The 19339-nt window shown below is 54.5% G+C and overlaps 1 protein-coding gene across 15 annotated transcripts in view; it reads left to right on the forward strand.

Moving 5' to 3' along the window:
* ZNF385C (zinc finger protein 385C) overlaps positions 1 to 19339 on the forward strand; it is a 52552-nt gene that overhangs the window by 7315 nt on the left and 25898 nt on the right. For 8 of the 15 annotated variants that reach the window (XM_072747187.1, XM_072747186.1, XM_072747191.1 and 5 more), the window contains exon 2: positions 16205 to 16456. In XM_072747187.1, the coding sequence (XP_072603288.1) occupies positions 16207 to 16456 (250 nt within the window). In that variant the 5' untranslated portion in view covers positions 16205 to 16206. Of the gene's footprint in view, positions 1 to 10094; positions 10453 to 16204; positions 16457 to 19339 lie in introns of those variants that run through there. The other 7 variants (XM_025987005.2, XM_025987004.2, XM_072747184.1 and 4 more) reach the window with 3 other exon arrangements.

Below are 19339 nucleotides of genomic sequence, written 5' to 3' on the forward strand. Positions count from 1 at the left end.
CATCGACATCAATTCGGTATAAATTTTGCTGTCGCGATTTGATCCATCAATAAACTCAGCATCAGTTAAAGGCTCCTGGCCTTTGTCTCAGCCATTGTGTAACTGATTGAGTAAGTGCATCCAATTTTGGAAGATCTAAATTTTCAAAAGCATTTGTGGTCAAGACTGGATTCTTCTCTCCATTTTAGTCAATGAGGAGTTTTTCTGTATCTAGCTGTCAGTTGTTAGCTCTACGGGTAATATTCTTAGGAGAGTTGTTTTTCTTTCTTTCTTTTTTTTTTTAAGATTTTATTTATGAGACGCCTGGGTGGCTCAGTGGTTTAGCACCTGCCTTCAGCCCAGGGCATGATCCTGGAGTCCCGGGATCGAGTCCCACACCGGGCTCCCTGCATGGAGCCTGCTTCTCCTCTCTCTGCCTCTGTTTCTGCCTCTCTCTCTGTGTCTCTCATGAATCAATAAATAAAATCTTTAAAAAAAAAAAAAAGAGGGGAGTCCCTGGGTGGCTCAGCGGTTTAACGCCTGCCTTTGGCCCAGGGCGTGAACCTGGAGACTCGGGATCGAGTCCTGCGTCAGGCTCCCTGCCTGGAGCCTGCTTCTCCCTCTGCCTGTGTCTCTGCCTCTCTCTCTGTGTGTCTTTCATGAATCAATCAATAAATATAATCTTTAAAAAAGAATTAAAAAAATAAAATAAAGATTTTATTTATTTATTTGAGAGAGAGAAGAGAGAGAGAGCGCATGAGCAGGGGGAAAGGCAGAGGGAGAGGGAGAAGCTGATTCCCTGCTGAGCAGGGAGCCCAATATGGGGCTGGATATTGAGACTCTATCCCAGGGTCCTGGGTCACGACCTGAACTGAAGGCAGATGCTTAACTGACTGAGCCACCCAGGTGCTCTCAAGAGTTGCATTTCTTATCTCAGTAAATCTCTGGGAGGAGTCCAGTGGAAGGGCAGATCTGAAGAGCAGAAGGGTTTAAGGGAGACGGCAGAGGCCAGATATTCCAGGCTGGGGATAAGAAGAGGTGAGGGAGAAGGCTTTGGAGGTTTAGGGGAGGAGAGGGATGTGACTAGATTTGCCTTTTTGAAAGGCTCCTTTCGGTGCATGGAGAACAAACCGGGAAGGTGAGAGATGGAGAAGTGGAGGCAGGGAGGCTGGTGAGGAGGCTGTTATGTCAGTCTAGGTGGTAAAGAGGAGCCATAGATTGAAGAAAGATTGGGGAGACAGAAAGGGTGGAGCAACCTCCATGTCATTCCCCACCCTCTCAGCCCCTGCCTGTCCCTTCCACTAGGGCTCCAGGCACCTTAGAGTCTGGCCACCTGGAATTTGCATGGGGTGGAGACCAAGGATGGGGTGTTGTCCTTGGGGCTGCCTCCCAGTCTGTCTCCTGGCTGAATGTAGCAGAGGAAGGGTCAGGGATGCCCTGCTGAGATTGGAGTGGGGGGCTGGTAGGGGTAGGGGACGGCCTGCAGATCCACCCAGCCAGAGCACGTGGCTGGAGAGGCCAGGGCAACCGCAGGCTTGGCGGTGAGACAGACCCAGACACAAGGCGCTTGTCTGGCTATGGCTCTGAGCTCAGGGTGTGACCCTGGGCAGGGGCACAAAGGGACCTCTGTCAATGCAGGGCACGGAGCCCACCTGGGCCAGGCCAGGCGCCCGAGAAGTGAGGGAGGTGGGCCTGGGGGTACTAGAGAGAGAAGGCTGGAAGCGCTGTACATGCAAGGTTTGGGTGTTGTCCAAGGCAGTCCCTTCTTCTCCTTGATCCTCAGTTTCCTCACCAGCAAAATGGAATCTTCATCCCTGCCTCCCAGACCTGGTGCATTATCAGGACCCACTTCGTTGATGGACTAAAGCATCATCTTCATAGAATTGTGTATTTTAAAACATTATTTAAAAAACACACACAAAACAAACAAACAAACACACAAAGTGATTACCATGTACCTGTTTGCTGAGACCTTAATGACTATTGCCTTATTTAATCCCCCTAATAACCCTCTGAGAGAGGTACTATTTATTCTCATTTTACAGATGGGGAAACCAAGGTACAGAGCTGGCCAAGGTCACACACAGTTAGGAAGTGGCAGAGGTAGGATTGAACCCAGGCCTTATGGCTATACTATGTTGCTTCCTTTTTTTTTTTTTAAGATTATTTATTTATTCATGAGACACACAGAGAGAGAGAGAGAGAGAGGCAGAGACACAGGCATAGGGAGAAGCAGGCTCCACTCAGGGAGCCCGATGTGGAACTCGATCCCGGGTCTCTAGGATCTGGGCCGAAGGCAGCACTGAGCCACTGAGGCTGCCCTACTATGTTGCTTCCAAAGAGAAAGGAGTGGCTACCATGCCAGGCACCTGGAGTGGGGGGGGGGGGGGCTGATTCTTCAACAAGGGTAGGGGTGTATGCTGGCACACTTTTGCTTTGGGGAACCCAACTGTGCAATGTCTCCCCTCCCAGGGCCTGGCCCCTGGGGCAGGGAAGAGTGCAATAGGAGAGAGAGAGTCAGGCTATACAAGAGGAGCCCAGGATCAGAGACCTGGGGAAGGGACGCAGCATGGATCTCTCAGAGCAGGTCACAACCCTACCACCTTTGGCACAGTTGTGAGGGCATCTGTGCCCAGAAGAGGCGGGGGTAGATTTGCTATTCCTTCAACTAGGATGAGGCATACCCTTGTGCCATGTGGTCGGAGAAGCCAGTCCTACCCGAGAGCCCCGGGTCTGGTCGGGCATGAAGCATGGACAGAATGGCACAGGGGCTTCAGCCAAGGGGCTGAGGGTGGCAAGGAAACAGATCCCAAGCCCACAGCAGTGAGGACCTTCGGGCTCCATGACAAGCCTAGGAACATGCTCAGGACCTGATGGGGAGAAAGAAGGCGCTTCCCAGGCTGAGGGCAGAGACTGGTCAGTGTGTCCTGAAGCCACAGGAGGTCCTGTGGGGGCATGGCTGGGGTGAGTAGTGGGGGGCTCTCAGTGCCAAGCTCTGAGCTCAGACTTCATCTTCTAGACACATCTCAAGATCTGCCTAATTTTCAGAATTACCCGGGTACTTTTTAGAAAGGCAGATGCTGGGCCTCACCCCAGCCTCTAAATCTGAACCCCTAAAGTTGTGGCTCAGCACAGGATGCCAGACAAGCCCCCCCAGGTGACACTCACATGGATAGGCACTTGGGAAAACTGTAGGGGAAGAGGTTCTCACTTTGACTGCACACCAGGATCACCTTGGCAGAATTTAAAATCTCCTTTTCGGGATCCCTGTGTGGCGCAGCGGTTTAGCGCCTGCCTTTGGCCCAGGGCACGATCCTGGAGACCCGGGATCGAATCCCACGTCGGGCTCCTGGTGCATGGAGCCTGCTTCTCCCTCTGCCTGTGTCTCTGCCTCTCTCTCTCTCTGTGACTATCATAAATAATAAAATAAAAATAAAAATAAATAAAATAAAATCTCCTTTTCCAGGAGACACCCCAGCCCCATCCCACCAGAACCTCTGATCAGGAGGGGCCCTGCGATCAGATGCTTTCAGAGTTGCCCCTGTGATCCAGTAGCCAGGGTTGAGGACCCTCAGGCAGGCCTGTCCTTCACATCAGCCAGGTTTGGGTTGAACTGTCCTCTCCTGAGAGAGGCTGGCCACTCTTCCTCCCTGACCTTGTGTGGTTTACTTAGTGACTGTGACGATTTCCCCCAGATTGCAAGTGCCATAAAAGTCCCCTCAGGACTTTTGTTCATTGCTGGATCCCCTGGGTGAAGAATGGAGAGCCTGACTTACAGCAGGTGTCCAGCAGATGTTTATTCTGTGAGTTTACTGAGCCCCTACTCTGTGGCAGGCACAAAAGGAGGCACCTCCCTACATCATCTCTTAATTTTCCCAACAACTACATGACATAGATATTATTGGGCCCATTTTACAGATCAGAGAGGTGAAGCCACTCACTTAAGGTCTGATGACTCCAGTGCGTGGTGTGTCCTGGGCCCCACACCACCTCCCAGCTGAGGCCATCGAGCAGCCCTGCAATGGGAAGCAGCCTGGGGGCCAGACAGAGGGCCTAGGGGGGCATGGGACATGTTGAGCAGCCCATCTGGGGGCGTTCTTGGAACTTCTTGGCTCGTTTTGAAAGGGCTCCTTCATGGCCTGCAAGGGCCACGTGCTTCCACCCCCCTCCACCCGATTTGAGAGGAGGACTCCTTGATGTGGTCGGCACTTCTCCATGGCCAGCAAGGTAGACCATGGCCACCCCACCATCTCCCTCCCTCCAACTCAGGGTGACCCTGGGATCTTAGGGTCATTTTCTCCCTGCCTCCATTCTTCTGGATTCAGCTTCTAATACTGAGGAGGGGAAGGGCCCCAAGGTCCAGTGGGGTGGGCTGGGGTGGGAGGATTCTGTTGAACAGAGTAACTAAATAAGAACATCAGGAAATGAAGGGTGGGTCGAGAAAATTCAAAGTTCTTAATTTCTGCAGGGTTGATCCTGGCTGGTAGTCAAAGCCTTTCCCAGCTTGCTCTGAATGCAGCCCTTTAAGTAAGAGGGAAGGTAGCCAAGGTCCAGGTGAGGACCCTCAGGCCCACAGGCTTTCCCTTCCCTCCCATGGGCAGTATGGGGAAGTCCTCCCAGCAGGCTGACTGCCTTCTTGATCGCCGCTATTGAAGTTAATATTCTAGGGAGGGGGCCACCCTGCTGTGGGCACCCCAGTTCCCACCTCCCTTTCCTCTAGCTCTGGCCTCTCCTATACAACCCAGGCGGCTTTGCGAAGTTGGGTGAGGAGGTTGAAATAATTTCCGTTGCATTGGCAACAAGCACAGGTTGGATATAGTTTTGGACCAGGAAAGAGTGAGGACAGGCTGGCAGCCTTGCAAGGCAAGATGATGGGCAGGAGGGGAGGTGTTTGGTCTGGACATGGGGATGGGCACCCTGGGCGGGAAGGGGAATTGTGGGTGACATTTTGGGGGTCCCACCCAGGCCCATTGGCCTTGTCTCTTTTCTTGCCCCCATTGGTCTCCCATGCACAGCTGTGAGGAAGTTCTTTCTACAGCCCTATCTTTGTCCCTCCTGCTGTAACTAGCAATGCCATCCTTCACACCACCATGGCTCTTTACAGCTTGCAGGGTTTTGTCTGTATGTTATCTTAGTTAATCTCCTCAGCTGTCAGCCTTGGGTCAGGGGAGTTACTAATGGTTATCCTTATGGTTATCCCCATTTCACAGACCAGGAAACTGAGGTGTGGAGCAAAGGGGTGCATTCCTGGGCACAGGGTAGTAAGTGGTAGAGTTGTACCAAGTGCAGGTTTGCCCAGTCTCAAGTTCCTTGAGTTCCCCTGAGGCCCTCCAAACTACTCCCCCAGACTACGCTCACCCCTCTTCCCTGACTCCTCCCCCTGCCATCTCACCACAACTCAGATGTAGCCCAGGCCAGAGCCCAATGCAGTGGAGCCTCCAAGTGGCCAGTATCTGGAGATCATCTGGCCACGGTCCAAGAGAAGGTGATGGTGGCAGTCGGGGGAGTCAATGGTGTCAGCTGCTGCTGCTTCTTTTTGAACAAAGACTTTTAAAGTTTAATGTGATAATCTCGTCCTGATTACTGCAGACTGAGGACCTCATGCTCATCCAAGAATCCATCACCAGTCTCACATAAGGAACAGGGGGCTCCACTGGGCCCTCCTGCCTCCCCGCCCCCCATCCTCATGTATGCTGAGGTGGACTGAGCCTTTTGGTTTGGTTTTAGTAGAAAGAAGATGGTTCTAGATCATGGGAGGGATGATTTGGGCCTCCCTACCTCCAGACCTGGACAACTGGATCCCGATCCTTCCCTTCGACATCTGAGAAGTTAGTGTTCTGGGCAGGTAGGAAAGAGCTGCCCATGAGTCTGGGTGGGAGGCCGGTCAGAGGGCATAGAAAATCAGCCCAGCCAGGGATGCAGGAAGTCATGACAGCCCCCGCTCCATTTTGCTGTCCGGGAAACCGAGGCCTGCTGCCGTTGCCTCCACATCATGCCTGCCCAGAAGTAAACCAATTAACACCGTGTCTGGTTCTGTGTTCCCAGCGCCTGTCTCATTATTTGGGGATTTATGTCTCGGTCACCGTGAAGGACGACTGTCCCCGGTTTCCACTGGGGGGAGCCTGGCCAGCCCTGGAGCTCAGCAGGGTAGGAGGTGGTGCCATCCTGCTTGGGGCAGGATGGGGATTTAATTTCAGGGGGATTTGCAACCAGTGGGGAGCCGCCCTGGGCACATGGTGGCTCTGGGCTATTTTAGGAGGCAAAAGGCTGGCCCCGTTGGGGGAGGGATCATGGCAGACTTGTTCAAGTCTTCAGTGATTCTGCTCTTTTGGTGGGAACAGAAAGGAGCTGTGATGGATGGGCTGAGGGTTCTCTCACCCTCCTGGAACCCAGGGGCCCGGAATTACTCTGCATTCCCCAAGCCCAGTTGGGGCCATGAGCAGAATAGAAGGCAGCTGGCTGGGCAGGGGCCTATGGCTCCTTGCCTGAGTCCCTTTGCTATGGGCTTTGCTTCAGCTGGAACTCTTGTTACCATTAGTATGAGTGATTAGTATAACCATCTCATAATTTTGGGGGAGAAATTATATTTATTGGGCACTCAGGGAAGGCCCCCACAGGGCTGGGAATAGGACTCAGCCTTAAAGCAGGCACAACCAGGCTCCTGTCCTGTGCAGGCCAGTTCCAAGCTGGTACCATGTGCCAGGCAAGTCCCGTCTCCACTCTGAGCCCTGGCGCCCTGTCCCTCAAGCGGGTCCCATAACACCTCATTAATGATGTTCATATTATTAACCAGATGCATGTATGTCAGGCACTCTGCAGGGCTGATCTCCTATTACCCTGTGCATTGCTGTTATGTATTCATACCCCATTTTATAGGTAAGGACACTGAAGCTCAGAGAAGGAAAGCAACTTGCCTCAGCTCACACAGCCAGAGTAAGGACCCCAGTCCATTTCTGGTGCTGTACTGTACTGAGAACTGAGTGGTCCAACTAGACTCGGCTTTGCTTGGACTGATGGTCACTTTCCGGCCAGGGAAGGCAATAACCCAGGGCCTGAAGCCCTCCTCTGGCAAGTGGTAGGTGGGCAAGAAGCACCAGTACCACCTGGCACTTCCAGCTCCCATTATTATGAAGAGGCTTTCCATGTTTCCTTCTTTCCCATCCCACTGTTACTGGACAAAAGTCCCCAGAGAATATTGAGATAAGGCCTTCAGAGGCACCAGGACCCAGAGCGGAGAGCGTAGGGCTTGGAGTCAACTGGGGTGGGTTTCAACTCCACCCCTTTCTAACTGTGTGGCCTCTGGCAGTTGAACTAACCTCTCAGAGCCTCCCTTTCCTTACCTTCAAAGTAAGGAGAGGAATACGGACCTTTCTGGACTCTGGGAGGATAAAGGTGTGGGAAGAATACAGAAGGCCCACAATTAATGACAGTGTTTTGTCTGTGTACAGGGTTGGAGTTTGGGGGTGTGTTATTCCTAGGTATCTAGGTGAAGCCACGTCTTTGCAGTGGCACTAAGCTGGCACCTGTGGTCTTGTTGAATGATTTCAACAGGCTGGGCAGAACGGGAGCACCAGCAAGCCTAAGCCTAAGGTCTGGTGCTCACAGTGCAAGAAATTGCTCTCTTGGCGACTAGATGGGGAGGCTGATTTTGCCAGCATATCACGTGTGAAAATAGCCCTGGGGGGGTGGTGGTATGGACTTCCCACCCCCAGTTCTGTACAGAGCTGACTCAAGAGTGCAGAAAAGTTAAGAGATGAATAGAAAACAGGGTTGAGAATGGGGAAAAGTGATTCTCTCCCTTGTTCTGTTCTAAGGACACTGAAAGCCTAAATCAGGGGCTTAGGTTGTGATCCCAGGATCCTGGGATTAAGCCCTGCATCAGGCTCCCTGCTCAGCAAGGAGCCTGCTTCTCCCTCTCCCTCTGCTGCTCCGCCTGCTTGTGCTCTCTCACTCTCTCTATATATATCAAATGAAAAAATAAAATCTAAGAAAGAAAGGAAAGGAAAAAAAGCAAGCAAGCCTAAATCAGTTTAGAGGGATATGACCAGGATAATAATACCACTCCACCCCACCCTGAAACAAATTGTTATTAAGTTGCTTATTTCAGGTGGGTTGGTCACAAGCAAGGGCATGAATAAAGGCCTAGAACTACCTCTTCTTAGTGCAGCAGTGGCTGGGGCGGGATTTGGGGAAGACATTTCAATACAATGTGAAAAGTACAGTGTTAGGGACCCATACAAAGTGTCCTAGGAGCACATAGGAGTGGCTTCCTGGAGGAGGTGACCATGTCAGGGGAAGAAGAATTGAGGGAAATGGGTCTCTTTAGCTGGGAGAAGAGAGCCCTTAGGAAGAAGCTGCCAGGGCAGCCCCGGTGGCGCAGCGGTTTGGTGCTGTCTGCAGCCCAGGGCGTGATCCTGGAGACCCGGGATCGAGTCCCGCATCGGGCTCCCTGCATGGTGCCTGCTTCTCCCTCTGCCTGTGTCTCTGCCTCTCTCTCTAGCTGTGTCTCTATGAATAAAAAAAAAAAAAAAAAAAAAGGAAGAAGCTGCCAGCCCTGTTCAGTGGGGGGGTGTGTTTCTTCTAAGTGACCCAGGAGTGGATCCGGGACCTGTGCATGAGCATTCTAGGAAAGCAGCTTTCCCCCATATCCATGAGATTCCTGTCACTGACAACCACCCAACAATGGAATATTCTGTTTTGTGAGGCAGTGAGCTCCCTATCTTTGGCATATGCAAGCAGAGGCCAGAGGGGACAGGATGACCTCGAAGACCTCTTCCAAATCTGAGCAACTGTGATTCTCCATGGACAGACACAGGATGTGGACTGTGCCGGTCAGAGGTGTGACTGGATCAAGTGAGAGGACGGGTGTGCTGCCGGATGGCGAGGGGCATGTGTACCATGACTGTCAGCCCCACCCTGAGCCTTTTTTATAGTAACCACTTTATTAAGATCTCATTCACACAGCATACAATTCACCCAGCTGAAGTGTGCAATGTAAAATGGATTTGCTTTTAGAGTGGAAATGAACTCATGCATTCATTCAGCAACTGTTTATCGAGCATCTGTTAGCTACGCATCAGGCTTTGGGCTGGTGCTTTAGACATGTAGGAGATAAAGGCTGTGCCCTCACGGGGAGACAGGTAAGTGTCCAAGCAGAAGAAGGACATCTTGGGAGATGTGCCAAAAGGGAAGTAAACCCGAGACTAGAACAAGGGATAGTGGGGCTGTGACAGTGGGGTCTGGGGAGGTGACACTGGAGCTGAGGCCTGAGCCTTGAGGAAACAAGCCTGTGAAGGTCAGGGGAGCGTTCCAGGCAGGGGGAACAGCAGGGGCAAAGGCCTCAAGACAGGAGTGAGTTGGTGGGTGTGAGGTACAGGAAGAAGTTCTGCGAAACTGAGCAGCAGCCAGGTGCCCTGCCCCAGGGGGCGAAGCTTGGCCAGGGCTCCCCTTGGTGGGACTTCCTCTTTCCAGGGCCTGGTAAACACAAGGCCTGCCCTGAGCACCATGGGGGGTGAGCAGCACTGACACATCTTCTTTGGATATACAAGAGCCATTCTATCCTCTTTCTTTGAGACTCGCCTCCTTACCCCGTTACTGCCTCTCCATTAACAGAAGGACGGCAGAGCGTTCTCTGGAGGTCGTACCTCTAGCCTCCGCCTGCCCCTGCTTGGCCTCATGCTCCTGCACTGTGCCACCACCCTGGGCCAGACTCCATGCACTGATTCCCTGGGAGAAATCAGAAAAGAATCCCAACGGCAGGCATGGGTGAAGTTTTCCCCACTGGCTGTCTCCTCTGACCTGCAGAGAGGGATCCTAGGAGTCTGGAGTCTCCCACTTGATGCTCACTTCCTGCATGACTTCGGGCCAGTTACTTAACATCCCTGTCTTTCAGCTTCCTGGTCTGTAAAATGGGGATCAAACCAGTTCAGGGAGAGTGGTGATGAGGATTGATGCCATCTCTCCCGGTACCCAGTAGGTGCTCCCTGAATGTCAGCTTTCTCCTTCTCTCCGAGCTCCCCACCCCACCCAGAAAAGAGGCGATTTAAAGGGGGTGGGGAGATCACAGCAGAGCCCTGGGAGGTGGCCACTTTGGGACTCCCTTTCCCGATCCCTAGGACCCTTCAGACGCCAAGGGGCATTCATGCCTGGCCGGGGAAGGGTAAGGATACTCACCAATGGGCCCAGCCCTTCTGCAAGGAGCACCCCTGGGTCTCCCCTCGTCTTTCCTCCCGGGGAGCCCTGCCGCGCAGCTCCTTCCCGGGGTCTCGCCTGTGCTCGGCTCCCAGCGGCGCGGCTCCTGGCACCTGCTCGGCGCCGGCCGGCCGGGGGCGGGCTCGGGAGACCGGCCGCCGTCCTGGGACTCGCAGGCCGGGACTCACCCGCCGCGCACCTCCAGGAGCCGAGAATCCGGATCGTCCCGGGTGGCCGAGGGCAGCTGGATGCGGCCCCGCTCGGGTCGCGAGCGCCGTTCAGGTAGGCGCCGGCGCTGGCCGCGGACCGCACTCCCGGCTGCCCATCCCGGAGGGAGCCCGCTGGAGCCCAGGGGGCCGCGGCGCGAGCGGGGGCGCGGGGGTGCTGTGGGTGGCTCTGTAGGGCTCAGGGGCCCTGCCCCACCGTGTGGGGTGAGGGAGGTGGGCAGCCAAGAACTGCACCGTAGTGAACCGCCGAGGTTGGGAGATGGCAAGAGGGACTTCCAGTTCCCCCTAGGGGAAGGGAGGCTGGAAACCCCAGGGCAGAGAGGGTGAGACCCCCACCCTAGGGAGGGGACAGTTCTCTGAAGACAAGGAGCTCAGCCAAATCACTCCCTTTCATTTCCTAAGGAAACGAAAGAACCCCCAAATCAATCCATCCTTATCAGCCCCTGGGATAAAGTAGAATGGAAGGAGTAGGGGAGGGGTGATTGCCTATTGTCTTTTTGGGGGTGCAAACAGCACACCTGCCCCCCCCATATGATTCCTGGTCATTGGAGGCCTTCCTGTCCGCCCTTCCCCCTCCAAGTCCAGCTGCCTCATCTTCAGCAAAGGGCATAGGTGGGGCTCTCCTGGCCTGCCTTCTACCCGGAACTCTCAAACAGACTGGGTACTCCCAACCCTCCTCCCCCTGGCTCCTCAGACTCATGCCCTAGCCCCAGCTTGGAAGTGCTGATGGTGGAGGCATCACTGGCAGGGAATGGGGTTTGAGGGAGCCACCGCTCAGCCTGGGGAAAGCTGGGCTGGACAAGCAGGTCACAGATGAGGAGACCAGGGACCAAGATCCTGGGTCCTGGTGGTAAGAGGGGTGGGGGTCTAGGGGATCTCCAGCACAACAGGTCAGGTTTCCCAGGACTTGCCTGGCAACAGAGGCTAGAAAAGGGGGTGCCAAGGCTAATACTCTTCTTAACCGCCTTCCCCCCATCATCATCTTAGAGGCAAGGAGAGTTGCAGATTAGATAGCAAGAAGGACTTCCTTCCTGGGGGTGGCTTGAGGCTCTTTTGAGGGAGTATCACTGCCCAGGAGAGGCAGCCCCTATCTTTGGGGGTGTCAGGATGGCAGGAGGCCCTCTGGGACACCCAGCCACTAGGGGTGAAGACAGAGCAGACTGGGGGAGGAGAAGTGTTGGGGGATGGTGACCTCATCTCTGGACCATGGCTCTCCCTCACCTCCCATGCCCTCTCTCTCCCTTCCTTAGAGCTGAGTGTTGGCTTTCAGCACCTCTTAGCCAGTTTACTCCTAAAATCCCCAGCACCCAGCATCTCCAGGGGAAGGTGTTGGGCATTCTCTGTCACCACTTTGGATGGGAAGACAGACATGGCTGCTTGGTTTGCCCCCCGCCCCAACTGGCTCCTGATACCTGGAGTGGAGTAGCTGTTGCCCCATCCCAGGGCCTCCCACCCTGACAAAGCAGGGAGGTATGGGCTGGGGGTTGGCATGGCAGGTCCCAAAGGGCCATCCTACTCCTCTAGGTGGTAGTCTCTGGCTCCTCCAGGGAGTCTTGGGTGTGACCTGGGTGTGACTCCAGCTCTCTGAGCCCACAGGATGGCTGGGGCAGATGCCACCCTGTTAGTGGCCATGAACTGAAGTGGCTAATTCCCTCCTCCTCACCCTAGAAAGCTGTCAGCCTTGGGAGTGGGGAGGTGGCAGGAGAGACCAAAATGCTCAGTGGTGGCTCCTCAGGGGCACTGAGCCGGGCCCAGGAGGGCTCACACTCTGCTAGGACAAGAACAGACATGGCCTCTCTTCTTCCAGACACTTTTCTCTGCAGCTGGGTTGGTGGGGAAGGGCAGGATCCCCAACTCCTGTTGGTGATCCTGTGAGTGAGAGGGATGGGGGCTGCCATGGTGTGCACCCCCTCCCCCTGCATCACATGATGGGAGGGGACTGGCCCCACTCACCTGCCTCTCTTTTCGACTCTGAGCCTTCATTTCCTCATTTGTAAAGCCTCACCGGGTTGTTGTGAGGGTTAATGGAGGTGCTGTTTGGCCAGAGGGCAAGGAGCACTCACCAGGTCTTTCTCCATACCCACCCCGCCTTCCTCTGGTGGCTGGAACAGACAAATAGGACCTGGTCTTCCCCTCACCCCACCTTAGAGGCAGCTGCTCTGTGTTGCAGTGGCAACCCAGCCTGCAAAGGACCTGAGAGATTAGCCCAGCCCCACCCCCTCTCTTTAAAGAGGGAAAACTGAAGCCCAGGGGCACAGGGACTAGCCTAAGGTTGGCCAGCCAGCTGGGCTCCCTTCTCAGAGGCAGGGCCTAGGACCTGGCTAGGGAAGGTAGGAGAGTAGATGTTGGCAGGCATGGGGGAAAATACCAGAGTGTAATTGGGCTCATTAAGGATTTAGTGAGGGAGCCCTTCATGCCGTGCCAAAGGCTGGGGACAGGCCTAGAACCTTCCTCTCCTGTTAACCCTCTGGCAAAAGCAGCTCTTTCCTGAGGACCCCTTCCCCAGGCTGCAGCTGAAAAAACTCCCTGCTTGGCACTGTGTGGCTTCCAAGGTCCCTTTCCAGCCCTCTTTGGACAGGCAGGCCAAGAGCTCCACCCTACTGCCTTGCCGAGGGCCCCATGGAAACCCAAGCTGAAGTCCATTCATCAAGGCAAAAGGGGTGGAGGTGGAGCCTGGGTGCTCCCTCCACCGCCCCCCCCCCCCCCCCCCCGCCCCCAGTTCCCTATGGATGGACAGACAGACAGACAGGCAGCAACCCTGGCCTCCATCAGCTCTCCAGCTCTGGTGTGAACCTGTCTTTAAATGAGTGGCTCCCTCCACAGTCCAACCCTGCTGCAGCTCTAGCGCTCCCTCAGGGAAGGTGGGAGCAGGAGGGCTTTACCGCCTTCCTGTGCAAACCGCAGACAGACACCTGGGTACGTGCATGCTCTTTCCCCTGCTTTCACTTGGTCTTTCCAGAACTCAGCTGAGGTTCTGTTCTCAGGCTTTCTTTACATCCCTCCCTCCCAGCCTCTCTGGCTCCAACCCCTTCTGGCCAGGGTGTGGCCCCTGTTAGGGGCTGGGCATCCCGAGGGTCTTCTCAGGAGTTTCCTAGAATCTGTAGGGTCTTCTCAGGAGTTTCCTAGAATCTGTAACACCCCCACCCCCAACTAGAAGTTCAAAAGAGGGCTTGGCAGGCTTTAAGGAGAGGTAGAATAGGGCAGTGGTTAAGGATTTGGGCTCCAGGGTCAGATTGTCTGGCTATGAAACTTCTCAATGCCTGTTCTCTAATCTATGAGGTGGGATAATAGGTTAATAATAGTGCCCACCTCATGGGGTTGTTATGAAGTTTAAAAGAGATCCTATGTATAAAGCACCTGGCACATAGTAAGCTCTCAATAAATGGGGTTGTAAATCTAAAGAGGTGGCCTGGGCAGCTGGGTAAAGAAGTAGTCAAGGAAGCTTCTAGAAACAGCTCTTCACTGTCTTTCCATGTACTTTGAAGCAAGTCCACCCCCCTATTCTGGGACTCAATTTCCTCTTCTGTAAAAGAAATTGCACCAGCCAGGCCCTGTCCAAGTATAGGTCCAGTTAGGGTGAGTCATCCTGCTTCTTTATAGGGACCAGGACAGGGGGTGCTGGCCTGCTGATGCTAACCGCAGGGGTTAGACAGATGTGTATGTGCCCTCAAAAGTGTCCACTCCTCCACATTTTCTGGCTGGGAATCATGGCTTAGCTGGGTTGGTGTGGCTCCTGAGGGGACAGCTGGGAAGGCTGGGTCAGGCAGGGCAGGTTGCAGCAGGCCAGCAGCCTGGCCAGAGGAACACAATTAGCCCCGGAATCCAGGCAGGCCCTGTGAGCCCAGAGGTTGTATATCACAGAGGTTTAATCAGCCCCCGGCAGATATTTGTCGGCTCTCTTGGGCCATGTCCTCAGCCTGCCTGTCATAAATTGCACCAAGATTTCAAAATCCCCCTGTCCCCTCCCTGGCTGGGCCGGCCATTCTTCTCCTAGGGGTGGCCAGGAAAATCTCAGGCCCCTGAAGCCTCTTCCCCACTGGCACGTTGGACCCCCTCCTAAAACACTTGCACCCCGTACTTTCTCCCTGGTCCTTCCTCCTGCTGCCAGAGTGGGGAACGACTCGTGCAGGCAGGAATGTGACTCTGAGAACCTCCACCTAGAGGTGAGAAAGTGGAGAATGTAGGTGGGGACTCAGCCGAGGAGGGGGTCCCTCACAAGGTGATGGGAGTGACCTCCCAGGGTGCCCTCTGTGGGCAGAACTGTGCCCTGGACCCCAGACACAGTGCCCGGGAGGCTGGCGGAGCTCGGGGTAGGGGTGGGGCACCAGGAGCGGAGGAGCGGGGTCCTCCTTCCCGGGAGGGGTCCGGAGCTCCAGCTTAGCTTCCCGCGAGCTGTTCGCTGCGCCACCTGGAGGCTGTCGCTGGTACTGCATCCTCGCCGGGGCACCAGGCTCGCGGGCCGCCGCGCTCAGGCACCCAGGAAAGCCAGCAGGTAGCAGTTTCGTAGGGCGTAGGGCCGTCGCACCAGGTGGCCTACACAACAGAAATGTATTGCCTCACGTCCCGGAAGCTAGAGGTCCAAAATCAAGGTGTCCCCAGGGGGGGTTTCCTCTGCGGGCTGTGAGGAAGTCACATGTCCCGGCCAGCGAGGCTCAGGCCCTGCCTGCAAGAAGCCCCTCGGTGTGCAGCACAGGCAGGGAGCGGGCACACAGGCCCAGGAAGTGAAAATGAACACAGTTCGGTGTGAGAAAGGGAGCTGGCAACCCCAGAATAGCGCAGGTCAGAGCTGAGGAGTCAGGCAGGAACGTTCCAGAGAAGTGAGTTGGAATGGAAAGATGACATCTGTGTGTGGCAGATGAGGGGTCTGGAGGGGTGGTGTGTGTGTGTGTGTGTGTGTGTATGTGTGTGTGTGTGTGTGAGTGACAGAGAGAGAGAGAGAGAGAGAGAGAAGAGGCTGTGCTCAGCAGACACAGGCAGGAGGGCCCAGGTTGCTACTGAAAATATCAACTGTTGCCACGGCCTGGGTGGCCAACACAGCAAGTGACATCTGGAGCCACGTGGGTCAGGGGTGGGGATGGCTTCACACACTGTCAGTGTTTGTGAATGTCACCCGGCCAGGCACTGGGCACAGGGAGGTAGGGTTTCTGCACTCACCCCTCTGGCTAGTGGTTGCAGCAAGCGCCACATGCCTGCCTGTCACAGGACTGTCAGCGCCTGCTGTGGGGCTGAGAATAGGGCCCTGGCTTCCCCCAGTGTCACTCCCCTAACCTCACTGCTGCCTCTTCCTCCGTGATCCCCCGGCCCCCCAAATCCAAGTCTTCCTCTCTGAGCTTTGCTCTGTGGCCAAGCCCCCAGGTGTCAGCCTCTGGGTGTGTGGACACATGTGACACTCTTCCAGATGTTCCTGTGTTTTATTTTTATTATTTTTTAAAGATTTTATTTATTTATTCATGAAAGACACAGAGAGAGAGAGGCAGAGACACAGGCAGAGGGAGATGCAGGCTCCATGCAGGGAGCCTGACGTGGGACTCGATCCCGGGACTCCAGGATCACGCCCTGGGCTGAAGGCAGGTGCTAAACCGCTGAGCCACCCAGGGATTCCCTGTCCCTGTGTTTTAATGCTGCTTTGTTTGAAATGGACCCTGCTATACTCCCTTTTGCCACCCTTGTGTTGGGAATGTTCAAAAGCCGGGGAGTTTCACCTGGGACACAGGGCGCAGGTGTCTCCATGACTTGAACTCCTCTTGCTCCTTCTGTGTGTTCGCAACACTCAGCCTGTTTACTGGTCTCCCTCTTTATCTGCTCAGGTATGAAGCGGCCACTGAGTCCCTCTCCCCCGGGTGAGAAGGAGCCCCCCACATCTGGAGCTACGGAGTGCCCCCCTCGGCCCCCAGAACCGCCTAAGCCCAAGCGGGAGAGGAAGCGGCCATCCTACACTCTCTGTGATGTCTGCAACATCCAGCTGAACTCAGCAGCCCAGGCCCAGGTGCACTGTGGGGGGCGCGCCCACCAGCGGCGGCTTCGGCAGCTCAGCTTGGGGAAGACCCCCACAGGGCCAGGTCAGTGTGGAGGGGCAGAGGGACGCTGCTCCCACAGGCTTCTTCTGGGCCCCATGATAGGCTCTGGGTCTGCGGCCTCTCTCTGGGGAGGGTCTTGGGTCTGGGGTGCCCTCAATGGGGTCTCAGGGTCACAAGTCCCCCTGATACATCTGGACAACCTTCCATAGGGTCTCTCAGGATCTGAGGGTCTTCAGGACTGAGGGCTTCTCTTCAGGTCTTTTTGGGGTGTGGGAGCTCTCCCTGTGGGGTCTCTTGGGGCCAGGACTCCTAAAACATTTGTCCAGTCTGAAGCCCCCTGGCATGGAGAGTCTTTCCGATCAGGGGTAGCCTGGGCTCCTGCTCTAGTCTCTGAAGGTCAGCAAGGTACATGACACTCCTGCTGAGGGACAGGGAAAGCCCCTCTTCCTTTGAAGGCTGGACTCCTGGCCAGGATTTCTGCCTCTCCCTGGCTAGGGTGACTTTGCAGAGGTTTGGCTATGAGCACTGAAGGGGCCCGCTGGCAACAGGGCAGATTTCTGGGGGAAATGGGTGAATGCATTCATGAGGGTGATTCCAACTGACAGGCATATAGGGGCCATGGGGAAAACAAGGAGAGGCAGGCTGCTGGCTGGCAAGGGAAACAGGTTCAGAACCAGGCCCAGTGTGGGAGATGGTCAGGACCAGAACTTCTACCTGGTTCTTGACAGTAGCCACCAGAAGCCTACTTTGCAGCCTGGGCTGGTAGCTTTGCCAGAGGGCTACACTCTGAACTCTGTAACAAGGCAGCCTGTTCTTTTGGTGAATACTCAGGGGTCGCCCACTGTGTTCCCTGGGAACTGGAGACAAATTCTCATCTTATTCCTCACCATCCCGCTCCGAGATGGAGTATGTCTTTGGTCTGAGGCGGACACAAAAAGAACAGAAGAGTGTTGTGGGGGCCACATGCGGATACAAAGGGAGAAATAGTGATTATACACTGGGGATAAGGCCAGAAAAGGCCTCCTGGAAGAAGGGGGCCACACTGAGCTTTGGGAACAGGGGCCTGGGAAGAAGGGACACTGCAGGCAGAAGTCACTGCATAAGCAAAGGCAGGATATGGCCTGATGCTGGGACCAGCTCCTCCACCTGAGCGCTTGGGGCTGGACACCAAGCGTGTGACTCTGAGGAAGAGTGTATCTGACTGTATGGATATTTCTGGAGTGTGTGCGTGTGTGTATATATGTCTGTGTTCAAAAGTCTCTCATTCATTCATTAGCTATTTATAGAAACCAGTTCTGTGCAAGCTATAGAACAGTTTGTTTGGAGGATTCGTATTTTTACTTTTTTCTAGCTTTATTGGGGTATTATTGACACGTTTGTCAGTTTAAGGTATACAGTATGATGCTTGCTACACATCTGTATTGCAGGACGATTACCACATAAGGTTTGGTAACACCTCCCTCCCCTCACATAATTATGATCGTGTGTGTGTTGATAACATTTAACATCTCTCCACTGAAGTAGGTAATACAGTATTGTTCATTATAGTCACCCCACTGTGCATCCGATCCCCAGATCTTTTTATTCTTAAGATTTTATGTATTAATTCATGAGAGACAGAGACAGAGAGAGAGGCAGAGACATAGGTGGAGGGAGAAGCAGGCTCCCTGTGGGAAGCCTGATGCAGGACTCAATCCCAGGACCCCAGGATCATGGCCTGAGCCAAAGGCAGACACTCAACCAATGAGCTACCCAGGTGTCCCTTGATCCCCAGATCTTATTTGTCTTACAGCTGGGAGTCTATGCCCCTCGACCAACATCTCCCCATTGTCCCCACCCACCAGCCCCCGGCAACGACCACTGTAATCTCTATTTCTATGGTACTGGCTTTTTTAGATTCTGCATATAACTGAGGACATACAGTTATTTGCCCGGGAATTCATATTTTTCAAAGGTGGCATACCTGCCTGTCAAAGAAAGAGCTGTCTGAAGACCCACGCAGACAAGTTTGTCCAAGATCATAACGGGTTTCGAAGAATACGGTATAAGAATACATAAGAATAACGGTGCTTTTTATAAAATTTTTATTTATTTATGATAGTCACAGAGAGAGAAAGAGAGAGAGGCAGAGACATAGGCAGAGGGAGAAGCAGGCTCCATGCACCGGGAGCCCGACGTGGGATTCGATCCCGGGTCTCCAGGATCGTGCCCTGGGCCAAAGGCAAGCGCCAAACCGCTGTGCCACCCACGGATCCCTTTTTTTTTTTTTTTTATGATAGAATAACGGTGCTTGGAGAAGTCAGAGGCAGAATGGAATTGGCAGAAGTCAGGGAAAACCTCAGAGAAGTGACACTGATGTCACTTGTTGGATCTCGGAGATGGAAAGGAAATCCCAGGCAGAGCAACAGCTAGAGCAAATGCCGTGGGGCCTGAGGCCCGCAGCCTGCTGGGAGCGGTGGCAGTGCTGGATGTGTGGCTGTGGTTGAAGCTGAGCAGGAACCACTCATGAGGGCCTCACCGCCAGGCTGGGTGTCTAGCCTTTGTCCCAAAGGTGATAAGTATCACTGAAGGGCTCTGAGCAGGAGTTGTCTGTATTTCTAGATGTCTCTAGCATGGGGGAAGGGTAAGACTTGGGGGTGCAAGAGAAGAAGGAGGAAACAGGTTCTGGGGTTTTTTCTGTAGCAGAGCCAGCAGGACTGGGTGACTGGATGATGTGGAGAGGAAGGTGCCCAGGATGGCTCCAGGTGGGGAAGGCCAGTCTTGCCTGGCTGCCCACCCTCCCGCCCCTGCCCCACGTGGCCTCTTCAGGCCCTGCTTCTGGGCAGCAGTCCCTGTGGTACAAGCCTCTCTCTTCCCCTTCTCACCCACCATACCCACCTGGAGAGAGCAGGCGATGTGTGTGCGAGGAGCAAAGGCCACAGCACC

The sequence above is a fragment of the Vulpes vulpes genome, chromosome 2, assembly GCF_048418805.1.
Source record: "Vulpes vulpes isolate BD-2025 chromosome 2, VulVul3, whole genome shotgun sequence".
Taxonomy (NCBI): domain Eukaryota; kingdom Metazoa; phylum Chordata; class Mammalia; order Carnivora; family Canidae; genus Vulpes; species Vulpes vulpes.